At 36.3% G+C, this 15,996-nt stretch overlaps 1 protein-coding gene across 3 annotated transcripts in view; it reads right to left on the reverse strand.

Annotated features, from left to right (window-relative positions):
* Positions 1 to 15,996, reverse strand: part of NAALADL2 (N-acetylated alpha-linked acidic dipeptidase like 2) — a 1,503,552-nt gene that overhangs the window by 789,931 nt on the left and 697,625 nt on the right. For all 3 annotated transcript variants that reach the window (XM_070466387.1, XM_070466388.1, XM_070466386.1), the window contains one exon: positions 10,044 to 10,545. In XM_070466387.1, the coding sequence (XP_070322488.1) occupies positions 10,044 to 10,537 (494 nt within the window). In that variant the 5' untranslated portion in view covers positions 10,538 to 10,545. The remainder of the gene's footprint in view (positions 1 to 10,043; positions 10,546 to 15,996) is intronic.

Raw genomic sequence — 15,996 nt, forward strand, 5'->3', positions numbered from 1 at the left:
AATTTCCTCTGGAAATTTCCTGCCAAAAGGGTCACATTTTTCACCAAAAAGACTAGAATAGGAAACCTTCTGATACCCTGTTCCTATTCATATGAAGGACTCAGTTGCAACATATACAGATGTTAAGAAAATTCATTTCAATATATTTTAATTTTCTTGTCTGTAAAGCAGCGCTCTCACTGATATTATCTGCAGCCTTAAACAGCTAACACAGACCACTGGGTGTCAAACCACAATTATACATAATCAGCAAACTGCAACTCTTTCAAAAGATTATAACTGATTAAACAAGAACTAAGAGCTAAAGAATCCAGGGTTAACAAATCATTCTTAGAATGATCATTTCAGAATAAGACAGCTGTAAGAAAGATTTTACTTATTGTGTAATGTGGAGTTGGTGGAAAAAAAAACTAAACAGAAACAGCCATGAGTAATGAAACAGTCCTTAGAAATGAGGCTATTTGGGGAAGAAAAGCAGAACTTTAAGTAAATGACCCTTTCTTCAGTAATTTTAAGGAGACACGGCAATGGAGCAGTGTTTCTTATTTAGAAGAATTAAATTCTGCATTGGATATTGCAAATAAATAGAAATTTAAGGGTCATCAGAAGTCACCATCTCCTCCCATTTGCTGCTTCCTACTGAACACATTCTTTACAAGTGGGTTAGTTTTGTATTTTTTGTTGTTTATTTGCAAAGATAGTGGTAAAGAGCAAATAAATCAGCAGGGAAAAGAGTTCCATGGAAGCAAGGAGGACAGACAGGATCCACCAAAAATCTGCTAAGCAATCTATAGTCCCATGGGCATCCCAGGGTAAAGGTCCAGAGGAACTGGCCTGGCCCACCCTCCAGGAACACAGCAAGTGTTCACTTGAAACTGAATGGACCACTTCATTCAAGATTAACCCCAGACACCTCTGCAAAGTAGTCAATCTCTCCCTCCCTCCCTTTCTATTGACTACAATGCATCATTTTGTGTCACTATGCTTAGTTGACTGAAAACTATGTTCCCATTGGTTCCCTCTGGCCAGTGGGTACATAAACACCATAAATGCAGGTATCACGTACATCTTGTTCATCATTTTGGCACTAACCCAGCACACAGTAGGCCCATAAGAAATAGTTATTAAATAAATACATGCATAAAGAAATGCAGTGATGTTAAAAGGCAACTTGAATAAGATTTTGATGGTAGACCATCAGGTGCAATTTTTTAATGAAATATAAATTTGATTAAGAACAATACAAACCCTTAAACTAGAAAGGAAAGGTGTCCTCTTTCCCTAAAACAGTATATAGCTTCGACAGTGCTTCTAACTCATTAGCACTTTTCTATATAAATAGATCATATGCTTACCTTTGTGTATAAAGTCTTTGAAACATAATTTTAAAATTTGAACCAGGACAAACAGATTGAATGGGAATTTAGTTTCTCTAAATAAGAATGGCAGAAGGAAGGCTCAGATCTCTATTATGTGGCGTGCCAGCAGCAAGTGACTCACACCCAGCTATGGCTCACAAGAGCAAGATGCAGAAAAAAATCTGTAAGGGTTTGGCCAAGAGAAAAACCCACAGGAGGTCACAAGAAGTAGCAGCCTATGAAAATCTGATACAGTTTGTTAATATCTTGGCTGCCCCTCTGGGCTGAAACAAACATTTTTCTCCCCTTGTGCTTTGCTCATGTGAATAGCAAGAGTGTTCTGAGATAACCAGTTAAATTCTGCCACCCAGACACATTGAAGGCAGCTATAAGATAATTTCTGATGTTTCATCAAATTACAAAAATTATCAGGCTAATAAATTAGAACTTTTAAATATATGCAGCAGCTTGAACTACAATATTGGTACAAGCTGATCTTACAAGTTGTTCCCTACAGAATAGAATTAATATGATGAAACTAAGTGAAGAAATAGAGAGAAAACACCCACACTGATTTTATTTTTATTGAAGGTAAAAACCACCTGCACACATTTCTCTTCAAAGAAAAATGTTCCGTTTCATTTTTCTCTCACAGATAGAAATGTACTGCACAGAATTGGAATGACTTCTTTTGTTTCTTGTTCTATCAGAATTTGATTTGCATATTTGGGGACATGATAACGTGTTCTCTGTGATTTAAAGAGTTTATAAAAAGGTAATTTGGTCTCAAATTATAGTTTTCTTTATTTCTAATACTGAAAGCTACACACCCTTCTGAGATGTGAGTCATGAGAGGAAGACATTAGCTTGCCTTGTATGAGATAATAAAAAAGTTCCACAGGGGATGAGTTACATATTATGACACTATGAATATAAGGCTCATTTGGATTTAATTCATCACTACATCATGTTGCACAGGAAAGCAATTTTTAAGCAATAGAAGTGCACTTCATTTGTAAAGGACCCAGCCATAACACACAATCAGTTATTGAAGACAGAAACTGATTTCCCAAATCAGGCATATAAAATTTAATATATTAGCTCCAGTTATAATGAAAGGGAAGGGAACTTCAATGCCATTTTTTCCAGATAAGAATGACTCTAAAATTTGGAAGATGCATTTTTGCTTTGGGAGTTGACTACATTTTGATACCACCAAATTTAATAAGTTGAGAAGATAAAGCATTTTTAAAATATTTTAAATACTTGGTAGACACCTAGAATGTAATTTCAAATTCTATCCTATAAATTTATTATTACATTATTAAAAATAAGATCTCAGATTAGTAAAATAAGGATAATGATGATCATGGGCTTTTAAAAAATTCAATTTTCCATATTATTCAGTTTAATCCTAAAGACTGACTAAATTATTCTAGAGTGAAAAATACCCAGCCAAATTGCATTGGTTTATTTAAGTTTCCTAAATCTGCATGTATTACTAGTTAGGCTTCTTCAGAGAAAGAGGACAGGGTGTATGTATGTATGTATGTGTGTGTGTGTATATATACATATACACACACACACACATATATATATAGAGAGAGAGACAGGGAAATTGGGAGGGAGGGAAGGAGGGAGATATCTATTTCAAGAAGTCAGCTTCTGCAATTGTGGAAGCTTGACAAGCTCAAAATTTATTAGACCAGTAGGCTGGAGACTCAGAGAAGTGTTGCAGTTCAACTCCAAAGGTAGGCAGTGTGATGGTAGAACACCCTTTTCTTCTAAAGAGGTCAGTGTGTTTCTATCAACGCCTTCAAATGATTGGTTGAAACCCATCCACATTATTAAAGATAATCTGCTTTACTCAAATTCTACTGATTTAAATGTTAATCTCATTTAAAACAAAATACTTTCACAGAAATATCTACAATACTGTTTGACCAAACATCTGTGCACTGTGGCCTAGCCAAGTTGGTATATAAAAATAACCATCAAACTCTAGTTATATAAACATCTAACATTTGGGAAAAAATTCACCTATCCATTTTGTTACAGTTTCCCAAGATGGGGGCAGTGGACAGGAAGCTTTCATCATCCATTTTTAAACACCTGCATTATCAACCAACTTTACTTTCTCTCCCACTAGTTGCTGCTGCTGCTAAGTCGTGTCAGTCATGTCCAACTCTGTGCGACCCCATAGACGGCAGCCCACCAGGCTCCCCAGTCCCTGAGATTCTCCAGGCAAGAATATTAGAAATATCCATTTAAAAAAATTTAGGTGACTGCAATAACATATGCAATGTTTACAAAATTCAGTTCAGTTCAGTCACTCAGTCATGTCTGACTCTTTGCAACCCCAAGAGACAGCAGCCTGTCCATCACCAACTACCCAAGCTTACTCAAACTCATGTCCATCAAGTTGGTGATGCCATCCAACCATCTCATCCTCTGTTGTCCCCTTCTCTTCCTGCATTCATTCTTCCCCAGCATTAGGGTTTTTTTCCAATAAGTCAGTTCTTCACATCAGGTGGCCAAAGTATTGGAGTTTCAGCTTCAACATCAGCCCTTCGAATGAACACCCAGGACTGATCTCCTTTATGATGGACTGGTTCCATCTCCTTGAAGTCCAAGGGACTCTCAAGAGTCTTCTCCAACACCACAGTTCAAAAACATTAATTCTTCAGTGCTCAGCTTCCTTCATAGTCCAACTCTCACATCCATACATGACTACTGGAAAAAACAAAGCTTTGACTAGAAAGACCTTTGTTGGCAAAGTAATGTCTCTGCTTTTTAATATGCTGTCTTGGTTGGTCACAGCTTTTCTTCCAAGGAGCAAGGGTCTTTAATTTCATGGCTGCAGTCACCATCTGCAGTGATTTTGGAGCCCCCCAAACTAGGTCTGTCACTGTCTCCATTGTTTCCCCATCTATTTGCCATTAAGTGATGGGACCAGAAGTCATGAACTTAGTTTTCTGAATGTTGAGTTTTAAGCCAACTTTTTCACTCTCCTCTTTCACTTTCATCAAGAAGCTCTTAGTTCTTCTGTCATAGGGTGGTATTGTCTGTATATCTGAGGTTATTGATATTTCTCCTGGCAATCTCGATCCCAGCTTTTCCTTCATGCAGCCCGGCATTTTGCATTATGTACTCTGCATATAAGTTAAATAAGCAGGGTGACAATATACAGCCTTGATGTACTCCTTTCCCAATTTGGAACCAGTTTACAAAATTACCTCTTTTAAATTACCTACTTTAAATTTCTCCTATAAATTACCCTGATGAGATTATGGGTTTAATGTTTTTAGCTGCAATTGTCAAATATATTGCTTAATTTCTAAAGCCAGGATGGAGATTTTCAAATTGCAAATCTCGAAAGGCCATCCATGTAGGTTATTTGAATCTTGATTTTATTGACATTAAAAGGGGACATGAAAGAGAGAAATATGTAATAAGTTCCCAACCTTTCCATGTTTAACTATACTTCACTCCATTGAATGTGATCATTACCGACTTTTCTATTGCAAGAGTGTCAGGGAGTCAAGTGAATCCACAGGAAACTGACATACTTTATCCTCAGAGGAAAAGGTTTATTTTTCCCTTGTACTATAACTGACTGATCTTGTTCCTTTTTTTGGAATGAATAAGATCAAGAAGTGAATGGATGAAAAAGCCTATTATAGCCAATGTAGGAAAGATACAAGAAAAAATGTGATAAGCCTTAAGGTTGAGCAATTTTCATGATAGGCAGCCAGTAAGCACAGATGATCTTGATTTATCTGGCAAAAATATTTCACTGACCATCACTGAAAAAGAGTCCTATCTTTATGTAAAATACATTCCTCCCATTAAAAAAAAAATCAAATTTGAAAAACTAAGAGTTCCTTTACCTTGATCATTAACAATCTAATTCATTCCTGGTGTTTCACATCAGAGACAGACTTAGTGAAAAGGAAAATTTGCTTACTAGGAAAGTAAGTAACCTAATTGTAGTATGTAACTTTGAATATAAAACAATTGAGTGTGGAGTGTGTAGGGAGCAGGAAGAGGATAAGAGATAAAGGATGGGATTGAGAGAAGGAGAGAAGGTAGAAGAAAAATCCTTTGATTCTACTTTACCATTAAAAAGGAAGAAAGCATGACTTCCAGATGAACTGGCCCTAGCCTGAGACAACCCATTCCTGACACTGGTAGGACATGAAAAGATCTGTAAGGGAATCTACTTTGCACCTCCATCAAACCTGTGATCAGAGAAATATCTTTCTGTGCAATTTTTACTTAAATTTCTTCTTTATAGAAAGGAAATGCTCTCTAGATTAAACAGAATATCATTAAAAACTGTCGAGTGATTGGCAGACCTGCTTGGAATACAGCAGACACACAGCACATGTTTTCATTAGAGAAAAGAAAATCTGCTACCCTTAAAATCAACTTTTTAGCATATGCTACAGAATGTACATACATTAAAAAGTCAAAGGTTTTATATATATATATATGTATATATCTACATATATATGCATAATTTTGAATTTCAGTAATATACATAAAGAGCCAAAAGTATATGTTCTTTTCTTTTAAAAAATGATCATACACATAGAAGTGAAACCTTTATAAGAAGGTCTATATTTTGGGTACATTGTCTCCTGCAATAAAGATTTACTGAGCGACCATGTACTATCACCCAAGGACTGGGCCAGACTCATAGTTCTTTCTCTCCTGCAAGATAGAAGGTGGTTTATGTCAACAGAAAGAGAGAAAATAAAGTACTGATTGTTGCAGGGAAAGAGAGAAAGAACTCAACTGGTGGGAGATCAAAAAAGGGGATTATAGGGATTCCCTGGAAGTCCAGTGGTTAGTACTCAGGCTTTCACTGAGGCACATGAACACCCACAAAAGTTGCCTAGGATTAAGAAGGTGGCCTTTGCTTCAAAGACCCTCTGTCAATAATCCTCATTCATCCTCTTGGTGGGTGCTGCTCTTGCTCCTGCCAAAGGCCTAAGGATTGTGAAAGGCATGAGGTTTCATCTGTGAGTTGAACCAGTCAGTTAAGAGAATTAATGTCACTCTATGTAACACTGAGAAACTCAGTGAAGCAGTTGCTTTATCTAAAGTCCAGAGTAATAAAGTATTATGGATAATTAACTAAATCTTATCCTTTGCATTTCTTTTGTGATTAAATTTGAGACAATATGTTTTTGCTATCTGGAGAGATCAATGATAGAATAGTTAATTACTTTCTTTAGGAACCATCACTCTATTACTGTTAAATTCATTCTGTTGTCATTTGCATAAATTGAATTATGTGCACTGCTTAAATACATTTACATGTTTTTCTCCAGTTCAAATGCCATTTGCTTTACTGCCTTCTTCATATTTCCCAACCTTCCTGCTTTCATTCCCTCTAATGTTAAAATTGGATAGGGACACACACACACACACACACACACACACACACGACAGGTTAAAATATAACTCAAGACACAGGAAGAGCAGGAAGATGTCTGAAAAGTACAGCTCGAGAAGCAGAGAATAGTTGCTGATAGCATCATCATCAAACCTGGCATCTTAAAAGTATAAGAGTAAATTCGTATACACACACACACACATACACACACATATACATACACACACACAGAGAGAGATATATATATATATAGAGAGAGAGAACGCACACGCGAGCAAAAGCGAGCTAGGCACGAGCTGTGGGATCAGAGGAGAAATAACTGAAGATAATTTATACATGTCCTAAACTTCTAAAGAGTTAATCATCAGCTAAGAAAGTATGGTGTTTTATTTAATGTTTGTAAAGATCATTTCACAGTATAACTTAACTCCTGGCTAATTACTTGTAATAAGCCAGAGAATAACGAAAAATACTGCCTCTGTCCACATAATGCAGATATTTTAAAAATCTAGGGATTTTTCTTATTGCTCATTTCATTTTTATTTGTTAACAAATAAAATACATCAACTAAATGAAATTCAGAAAGATGGGACACCATATATGAAGTAATAGACTATTTCACTACTACAACATTCACTAAATATAAACTTTTAAATTATAAAAGTAGTTCATACATGCAAAAAGAACTACAAGTGGTCAATTAAGATATAAAAGTTTGTGAACACTATTTTTGGCCTATCGAAATGAATGCAAAAAGAACTACAAGTGGTCAATTAAGATATAAAAGTTTGTGAACACTATTTTTGGCCTATCAAAATGAAAAATACCAAGGACCTAGAAGGCTGGCAGTCCTGCAAGGCAATTTGGTACACAGTGCAAACAACCAAACAAATTTAAACTCTGAATCTGCAATCTGCTTCCAGGAATTTTTCAGAAGGTGATAATTAAATACACACACTTATGTATGAAGATGTAGGTACAACCTAAATGTACATTTATAAAGAACAGGCTCAATAAATTCAGGTCCTCTACATAAGGGAACACCAGCAACATTTTAATGTAATTATTTAATTCTGTGTTTATTGGTTTGAAAATGGTTCTCAATATATTGTAATTGGAAACAATTCAAAAGCAGATGTCAAAAAATATACATGGTATAATGCAATTTTGCTGCTTGATAGGAAAAGATAGAAAGAATAAAATTATGGGAGTAAAGTGGTAAGATTATGGGTGTATACTTTATTTTTTTCTAATTTTCTGTCTATATTTCACTTATAAGAAGGGGAAATAACAATTCCCTTTTATTAAAAATAAGATACAATATTAGCCATAATTAGAAAGTGGAAAGGAACTAAAGAGCCTCTTGATGAAAGTGAAAAAGGAAAGTGAAAAAGTTGGCTTAAAACTCAACATTCAGAAAACTAAGATAATGACATCTGGTCCTATCACTTCATGGCAAATAGAAGGGGAAACAGTGGAAATAGTGACAGACTTTATTTTCTTGGGCTCCAATGCTTTGCCCACCTGATGAGAAAAACTGACTTAGTGGAAAAGACCCTGATGCTGAGAAAGATTGAAGGCAGGAACTGGGGATGACAGAGGATGAGACGGTTGGATGGCATCCCCGACTAGAAGGACATGAGTTTGAGCAAGCTCCGGGAGTTGGTGATGGACAGGGAAGCCTGGCGTGCTGCAGTCAATGGGGTTACAAAGAGTTGGACACGACCAAGTGGCTGAACTGAACTGAATCAACGGCCTTCCTGCTGGGTTCAGCCAATTAACAGATAACTGGGAGGAGGGCAGAAGGAAGAGAGAAGCCATGGTACTTTTTATTCATGCTAACCTCAGTGGTGCCTCTGGCTGAGGTTACATCCCCCACCAACCCATTTGTGTATGCAGAAAGTTCCAACTTCCACTGAGTTTCCCCAACTCATTCTGTCTCTCCAGCCTAGGTTTAGTAATGACTCCATCCTGCTGTTCATCTGTTGGCTGTCTCAGTGTCCCCAGATTGGCTTCTCAGTTTTTCATCTCTGTTGAAATTATTTCCCTAAGTTAAATGCCCTCTCTTTTAAATATTCAGGGAGTTTTCTGCTGTGGTTGGATCCCAATTGATACACTCACTCATTATAAGACAAGGTGTATCTTTCACTCAATTCACTATAAACAATTGATATTGAGAAATACCATGGAAATTGTTAGCTTCTTCATTTGACAGAGACATAGAAAGACATAAAAAACAAATGACCATGAGTCATTGAGATGTGACGTTCAGAGAGAATATTTCACCAACATCAGTGCATGTGATTAAATGATGCATCTGCAGTTGGCATGCTCCCTAGAAGATCCCTATAAATGCACATGTGCTAACATATTGATGGTAATAAGTTGGTGTAACCCAAAAGGAATATCCTTATAACCTAATATCCTTTTTTCTCGATTACCTACATACAAAAAAATGTTTAACTTAGGATTAGTCTTTATTACCAAGTATGGAAGACACAAGTGAACGCGAATAATTACTCTTCCCTTCCAGCTCCTCACCTCTCTAAATATGTCAACTAGGAAACCCTTTACAATTCAACATATATGTTTATGATAGGATAAGCAAATTTAACTTACCCATTTGTCATATGATTTGAGTGGAGCTTTTCCCAAGAACTCAGAATTAAAGCCTGATAAAAATATTTTATAATTTAACTTATAAATAACACATTCTGGCTAAAGAGGTCATAGGCAGAAAATTACCTTAAAAGAGAAATGACCTTTAACAACTGCCTGATATATGCAACCCAATGTGTTTCAATAAAAATACTCATTGGGAAGCTCAGTGATGCAGGGGACCAAATACTACCAGTGCTTGCCTACCTCCTGACAGTTATTTCAGTCCATAAAGCACATTTATTTTATTCTGATGTCATTAAAAATTTCAATCATATGGCTAATGCCCTAGCTTTTATTACATGTACATCCAGCAATCTTGCATCACAATTTGCCCTACCTGGGATTTCCGAAGAGGGAGAAAATATAGTGGCTCAAGTCTTTTAGTCTCTACAGTGGTTATGGTTCTTATCATTGATTATTAAAGCAGCATCATAAATTTGTATTATAGTATCATAAATCTGAAACCATGCATCCCCCTCTGTGAAGGGGTTGTGGTAAGTTATGTCTCTCAGCTTGCCAGACTAACTTTAAACCACGGAAACATCACCAGTAGAATATTCCCTGTAAGACAACTTTCCCAGGAGATGCATCCCACCAACATCCATTTTTTGCACACATACCTGAAAGACTTCTTAATATCTTCTGCTTGGATTGTCTTGAGAATCTCCTGGTATAACTGAAGATCAAGTGTTCCTGAAGATGTAGCATTTGAAGGGCAATTTTTACGTGAGTAATAGCCTATCAAGATTCCAGAAATAAATAAAATGATTGCCGTGCAAAATATCTTTAAAAGGCGGCAAAAGTTGCAGGAGTTGCTCTTTGGTGCAGATCTTGTATAATGGGTCACATAGTCAGATTCTTCTTGAAGTCTCTGAAACCTTCCTTTGGGTGAAGTTGCTGGTTGAATGGGATCAAGATTGAGGTCTGCAGTCTCTGAATTTTCCAGGTTCTGATGCTCAGCACTATTTAGCTGGAACTGGTCAAAACCAGGCTCCTCCAGTTCCTTTTCCATGTCCCACTCTAAGTCAAGTGCAGTGGCTTGGAGATCATCATTGTCTAAGTACTGTGAATGTCCTGGAGCTCTTTGATCAGCACCGACCTTCTGATAGGCCATTTTTTTACCTGTGAAAATAAGAGAAGTATATTTTCTGAAAATGAATCAACAAAGACAACCTCCAAGATGAAAACAAAACAGTAATCTAGATCACGTTCTAAGTCGTTTCAGTCACGTCCGACTCTCTGCAATCCTTATGGACCACAGCCTGCCAGGCTCCTCTGTCCATGGGATTCTCCAGGCAAGAAAACTGGAGTGGGTTGTCATGCCTACCTCTGGGGCAGTCTTCCAAACCCAAATTAGCTGTTTAGAAAATTGTAATGATTATGAGTAGGGGAAATACATCATTCTAGTAGTATGCATATGTGCATGCATGCATGCTCAGTCATGTTCAACTCTTCGGGACCCTGTGGACTGTAGCCCTCCAGGCTTCTCTGTCCCTGGGATTTCCCAGGCAAAAATATGGGAGTGGGTTGTCATTTCCTCCTCCAGGGAATCTTCCCAACCCAGGAATCAAACCCACATCTCTTACACTTCCTGAATTGGCAGTCAGATTCTTTACTGCTGAGCCACTGGGGAAGCCTCCCTAAAGAAAACCATTCAATAATAATTTAATCTTATACTGTGCTGTTGATGTTTACTATAGGAGAAAAGACAGCAAATAAAAATAGAAGGCACTTGATGAAAACGAAAAAAAAAAATAATAATAAAGTCAATCCACTTAAAAAAAAAAAAAAAACCTTAGGTGGATTCTACTATTGTCTCAATTTTAACAATGGACAAATCAAGATTGGAGTAACCTGTCCAAAACAATTCAGTCAATAAATGATGCAATTAAAAAAAAAGAGAAAACATAATACACACATACTATTCCTCTGAAGCTCAGGAGAATAAAACTCAAATGCACAACTGCATTAAAGATAATGTATGTAATGGAGAAAAAGTGTAAACTTTTTTTTCAAGGTCACTTTTAAGAAAAACTGAGAACAGAAGAAATAATGATGTGACTTTTTAAGTTAAGATGAGGTGGCAGTGGGGGGAAGACCCTGGGATCAGTTACATTACCAGAGCTCACTTTAAAAACCTAAGTTTAGGGTAAGAATGAGAACAGCAAAATGAAGAAGCACCTCTACAGAAATTCAAGAAGCAAAATATGGTGTTTTGCCTACTCATGAGTTATCAAAATGATTGGAAAACCTTAACACTACCATAGAAAGCTAACATGTTCCCTGGGATTAGTGACATGAATTGGCCTGGCTCACTGAACTTTAAATAAAGTCTGGGATGGCACCTATCCAAACAAGGAAGCCTTTTGCCAGGATAGGAGGGTTTAGTTTCATAACCTTGCTACAGAGTGGCAGATGGAGGCTCTTCTCCCCTACCCAGTTCTGGATGACAGTGTGCTGTATCCTGCAGAGTGGTATTAGGATAACTGGGCTAATTAACTACAAGTGGTCTTCAGTCTGTATTCAGGAACACACTGGTGTATTGTGGTTGCAGATTAAGAGTATTTATACTTAAATTTTCTGTGTGTTAGATTTGTCATCCCAGCTGGATTCTTAGGTCTCTCACTATGTTTTATGATTTTTCTATGTGCCCCACTGTGGTGGGTGCAAAACAGAAGACAGCTGACAACTGATTTCATAAATGCCTTACGGCCAGTTGTGAACAAGTGAACTCTAACGAAAAAGATACGAAGGCTTCATGAGAGAGTGGCATTATGTACAGAATTATGAGTATATACAATTTCAATCCTGGCTGGCAGATGTCCACATACATTAAAACGTCCTGAATGTTTAAGACAGTTCAAGTGGCATTAAATATTAACTTTACAATATAAAAATTTTAACTCTGATTAGATTTCTCATCTGCTACCATATCATCTAGGATTTCTTCTTGTCCAGAGCTGACTCAATAAAGATTAGTGTCTAATATATGTCAGGTACTGGGATAGGCAGTGAAAACAAAGATGAATGGGTCCCTATTCCTCAAGTAGGGAATGATTCAAAAAGAGCAACAGGCATTTGAACAAAAAAGTCAGTCACATAACAAATACAAAATGCAAGGGAGACTCAGTGGTGATGGATTCTAGCAGGAAATGTGGGAAATGACTCTCTCTTCAAGTTATTTCTAACTGGAGAGAAAAGAGGACTGCTACTGGAGAGAAGGGAGAAGTTAAACTAGGGCAGACAAGGGGTGTGAGAGGAGAGCAGCTAGGCAGGGGTGAAATACGTAAACACACAGATAAATACGAGTGCATGGTACATGGACCACTTGATAAATCCAGACTGGTGTGCTATGACAGAGGACGGAGCACCAGAGCCCGAGTTGGAGAAAAAGACAAGAAAGGGTAATCGTGGGCAAAAGGCTTACCTTCTCTGCAATTCAGGGTCTTCATTTGTGAAAACCGGCATGGTGGTAACATAAACCTCATAGTACCGTCAATAGAATTAACTGAAATAGTGAACCTAAACACCAACTTTGTGTCATATAGGCTGTATGGGTTTGAAGGGCCATTTCTTATATTAGAAGAGGGAGGACTATCAAGGATTATTGAAAGAAATATAATGAGTTAGATAATACAGAATACATAATTCTTCACGACATTGTGGAAAAGGGAAGAGGCTGCATATGCTCACGCATGTACGGTTAACACATGATACTTGTTTTACAGTTAGTCTCTATGTAGACTGAGGTCTTTTATTAAGTGTCACATGACATACTAACTGTTACGCAGGTGCTTAATTGGTACTGTGTATTAGAACAGCCTCAGGAGGGATCTTCTTCCCCTCCCTCTTCTGTTCTGCCTCCTTCCCTCTCCCCTTTTACTGCTTGACCTGGTTTTATGATTAAAAAAAAAAATGCAGTATTTTAATTCTGTCTTTGGTCACATCAAGACAAGCAGAGAAATGGAATGATTATGGAGTTAGTGATAATTATTGACAGGTTAGGAGATGGTTATAGTTGGTTAAAAAAAAAAAAAAAACAGCATGAGACATTACTAGAGAACAGGAAAAACCTGAAGGCAGTAGAAATAAAGTATCTTTAAAATCTATGATTCTAACCTCTTTCATATTACACAGGAGGAAGCTGATGTCCAATGCTGAATCATTCTTTTGGCTGAGAAAAATGATATTTGGGGGACACATTTCAGGTGATTTGTGGTTTTATAAAACTATGAGATTAATGTTAGTGATTAATAAGCTGTGGTGTTAAAAACCCCACAATCCATTTTTTAATGTATGCTGCAAAATACTACAATTTCTAGCAGTAATCAAATTTTTTTTTCTTATTTGACTTATCTTGACGTATGATTACTTACTTCTTTAATAGTGCAGTTTATGCATTATTGATTTATTTAGACACTGTTTCAATATAGTTTTCTAGATTTTTTTTCCTCTAATTTTAATTAATCAGAGTGTCTCTAATAGTTTTCTTTAAAAATACTGAATTGTAGACTGTGGTTTATGCTCAAGGAAGATTTTGGCACACAGAACTTACTACAGAAATGTGAGATCTCTAATTCTGACCTCTAATACAAACATTCAAAGTCATTTCTCTACAAATCATTTACAAACCAACTGCAGTGATGAGGAAGAGTTTTCATTTCTAGCCTGACAATAGGCATTCCATCACCTGTACATCAGCAATTTAACGCTTTTCAAACATCAGACAGAGCCATCAATTAGAATGTTATGCAGATACAGATATTAACTCCTCACCATGATGGATGTCTCCCTAACATCCTTACTACCACTTCTGAACTCATTACACATGTATAAATTTACACTAAATTCTATCTTCCAGGAGAGCAGTATCTGCATGAGCCACTTGATCTAACAAAACCCAAAATTTTAGGAACATTTTCAAAGAAATAAGTATGTGATAACACATATAATGGGCTTCCCTGGTCCCTCATCTGGTTAAGAATCTGCCTGCAATGCGGGAGACCTGGGTTCTATCCCTGGGTTGGGAAGATCCCCTGGAGAAAGGAATGGCCACCCACTACAGTATTCTAGCCTGGAGAATTCCATGGACTATACAGTCCATGGGGTCTCAAAGAGTCAGACACAACTGAGCGATTTTCACTTTCAACACATATAATAAAGCATTAAAAAACTTATTTGATAAATTTATATTATAGATCATTAGAAATTCATTTGTCTAAAATATATGTTAAAGAAAAGATGGGGCTTCCTTAGTGGCTCAGATGGTAGAGTCAGTCTGCCAAGCAGGAGACCCAGGTTTGATCCCTGGGTCAGTTAAGATCCCCTGGAGAAGGAAATGGCAACCCGCTCCAGTATTCTTGCCTGGAGAATTCCATGGACGGAGGAGCCTGGTAGGTTACAGTCCGTGGGTCACAAAGAGCTGGACACAGCTGAGTGAATAACACACACACACACACAGGAAAATATTATACCTTTTTACAAAAACATAAATCTCAGCCCTGACAGTTTTGTTTCACTTACCCTATTTAAAATGCACTTCTCAAAAATTAAACTGAATAAAATTAATAATATATTCAGTTTTAAGTAAGGATGAATCATTTCATTTGTCCCACAAATAATGTCACTTTCTTTAAAAACCTATTACCCATGAGATCAAGCAAAAGAAATATCACTTTTTTTTTTTATCAGAACTTTCAAATTCCCAAATACAATGTACATTTTATATTGTAAAAAGAAATCTTCAGCAAAATTAGTATATCTTAGGTATGATTGCATAATTAGGTCAAACTTCATACATTTTCTATAACTGATGTACTTGATTCATTTTAATTTATACTGTCAAATTAGTTTACAGCTACCATATATGAGTAATTAAAAAAATACATGGGGCAGATTTTATAATCTACCACATAAATTTTTCCCTAAAAGAGATGTATTTACATCAAGGCACAGAAAGTTGTTACCTTTCTTGAAATAGAAGTATTTGTAGCATCCTTAAATTCTTTATTATACTACTTTTTATTTTGTTAAAAACCTTAATTTTATGAAAAGCACAATTTTCAAATACCTTATTTGTTTAGGTGGAATCCCTTCCTACCCAGGCCCACAGCGCAGGTTAAATTGTTTTTAAAATTCAGTATACTCAAACATTTATCTTTTATACATACTTATTCTTTTGTAAGGGGAATAAAACAAACATAAGATGAACTAAGAGATATTTTTCTCCACTATGACAAGCTTAGATCAATAAAAATAAATTTGTATTCTTACTAAGCATATGAGTAGTTTAAAATAAATTGATACTTCTGAATGCTATCTTTCACACATTTTTACTGGCTGAAACTAAGTAAGTTATATAGGTATAAAAAATGAATATAGAAATAGGCTAAAATTTCAATATATAAAATACAGTCTTTCAAATCTAGCAGCACAACAGCTGGAAGATACTTTAGAAAATAAATACACACTAAATGAAAGTTTCATTTTAATAAGTTATATATTACAGATGCCACTTAGAAAGAAAATTATGGCGCTGTTACTTCCTTGCTCAGCAATTGCAATGAGGGAATT

This window comes from Odocoileus virginianus, chromosome 4 (genome assembly GCF_023699985.2).
Source record: "Odocoileus virginianus isolate 20LAN1187 ecotype Illinois chromosome 4, Ovbor_1.2, whole genome shotgun sequence".
NCBI lineage: Eukaryota > Metazoa > Chordata > Mammalia > Artiodactyla > Cervidae > Odocoileus > Odocoileus virginianus.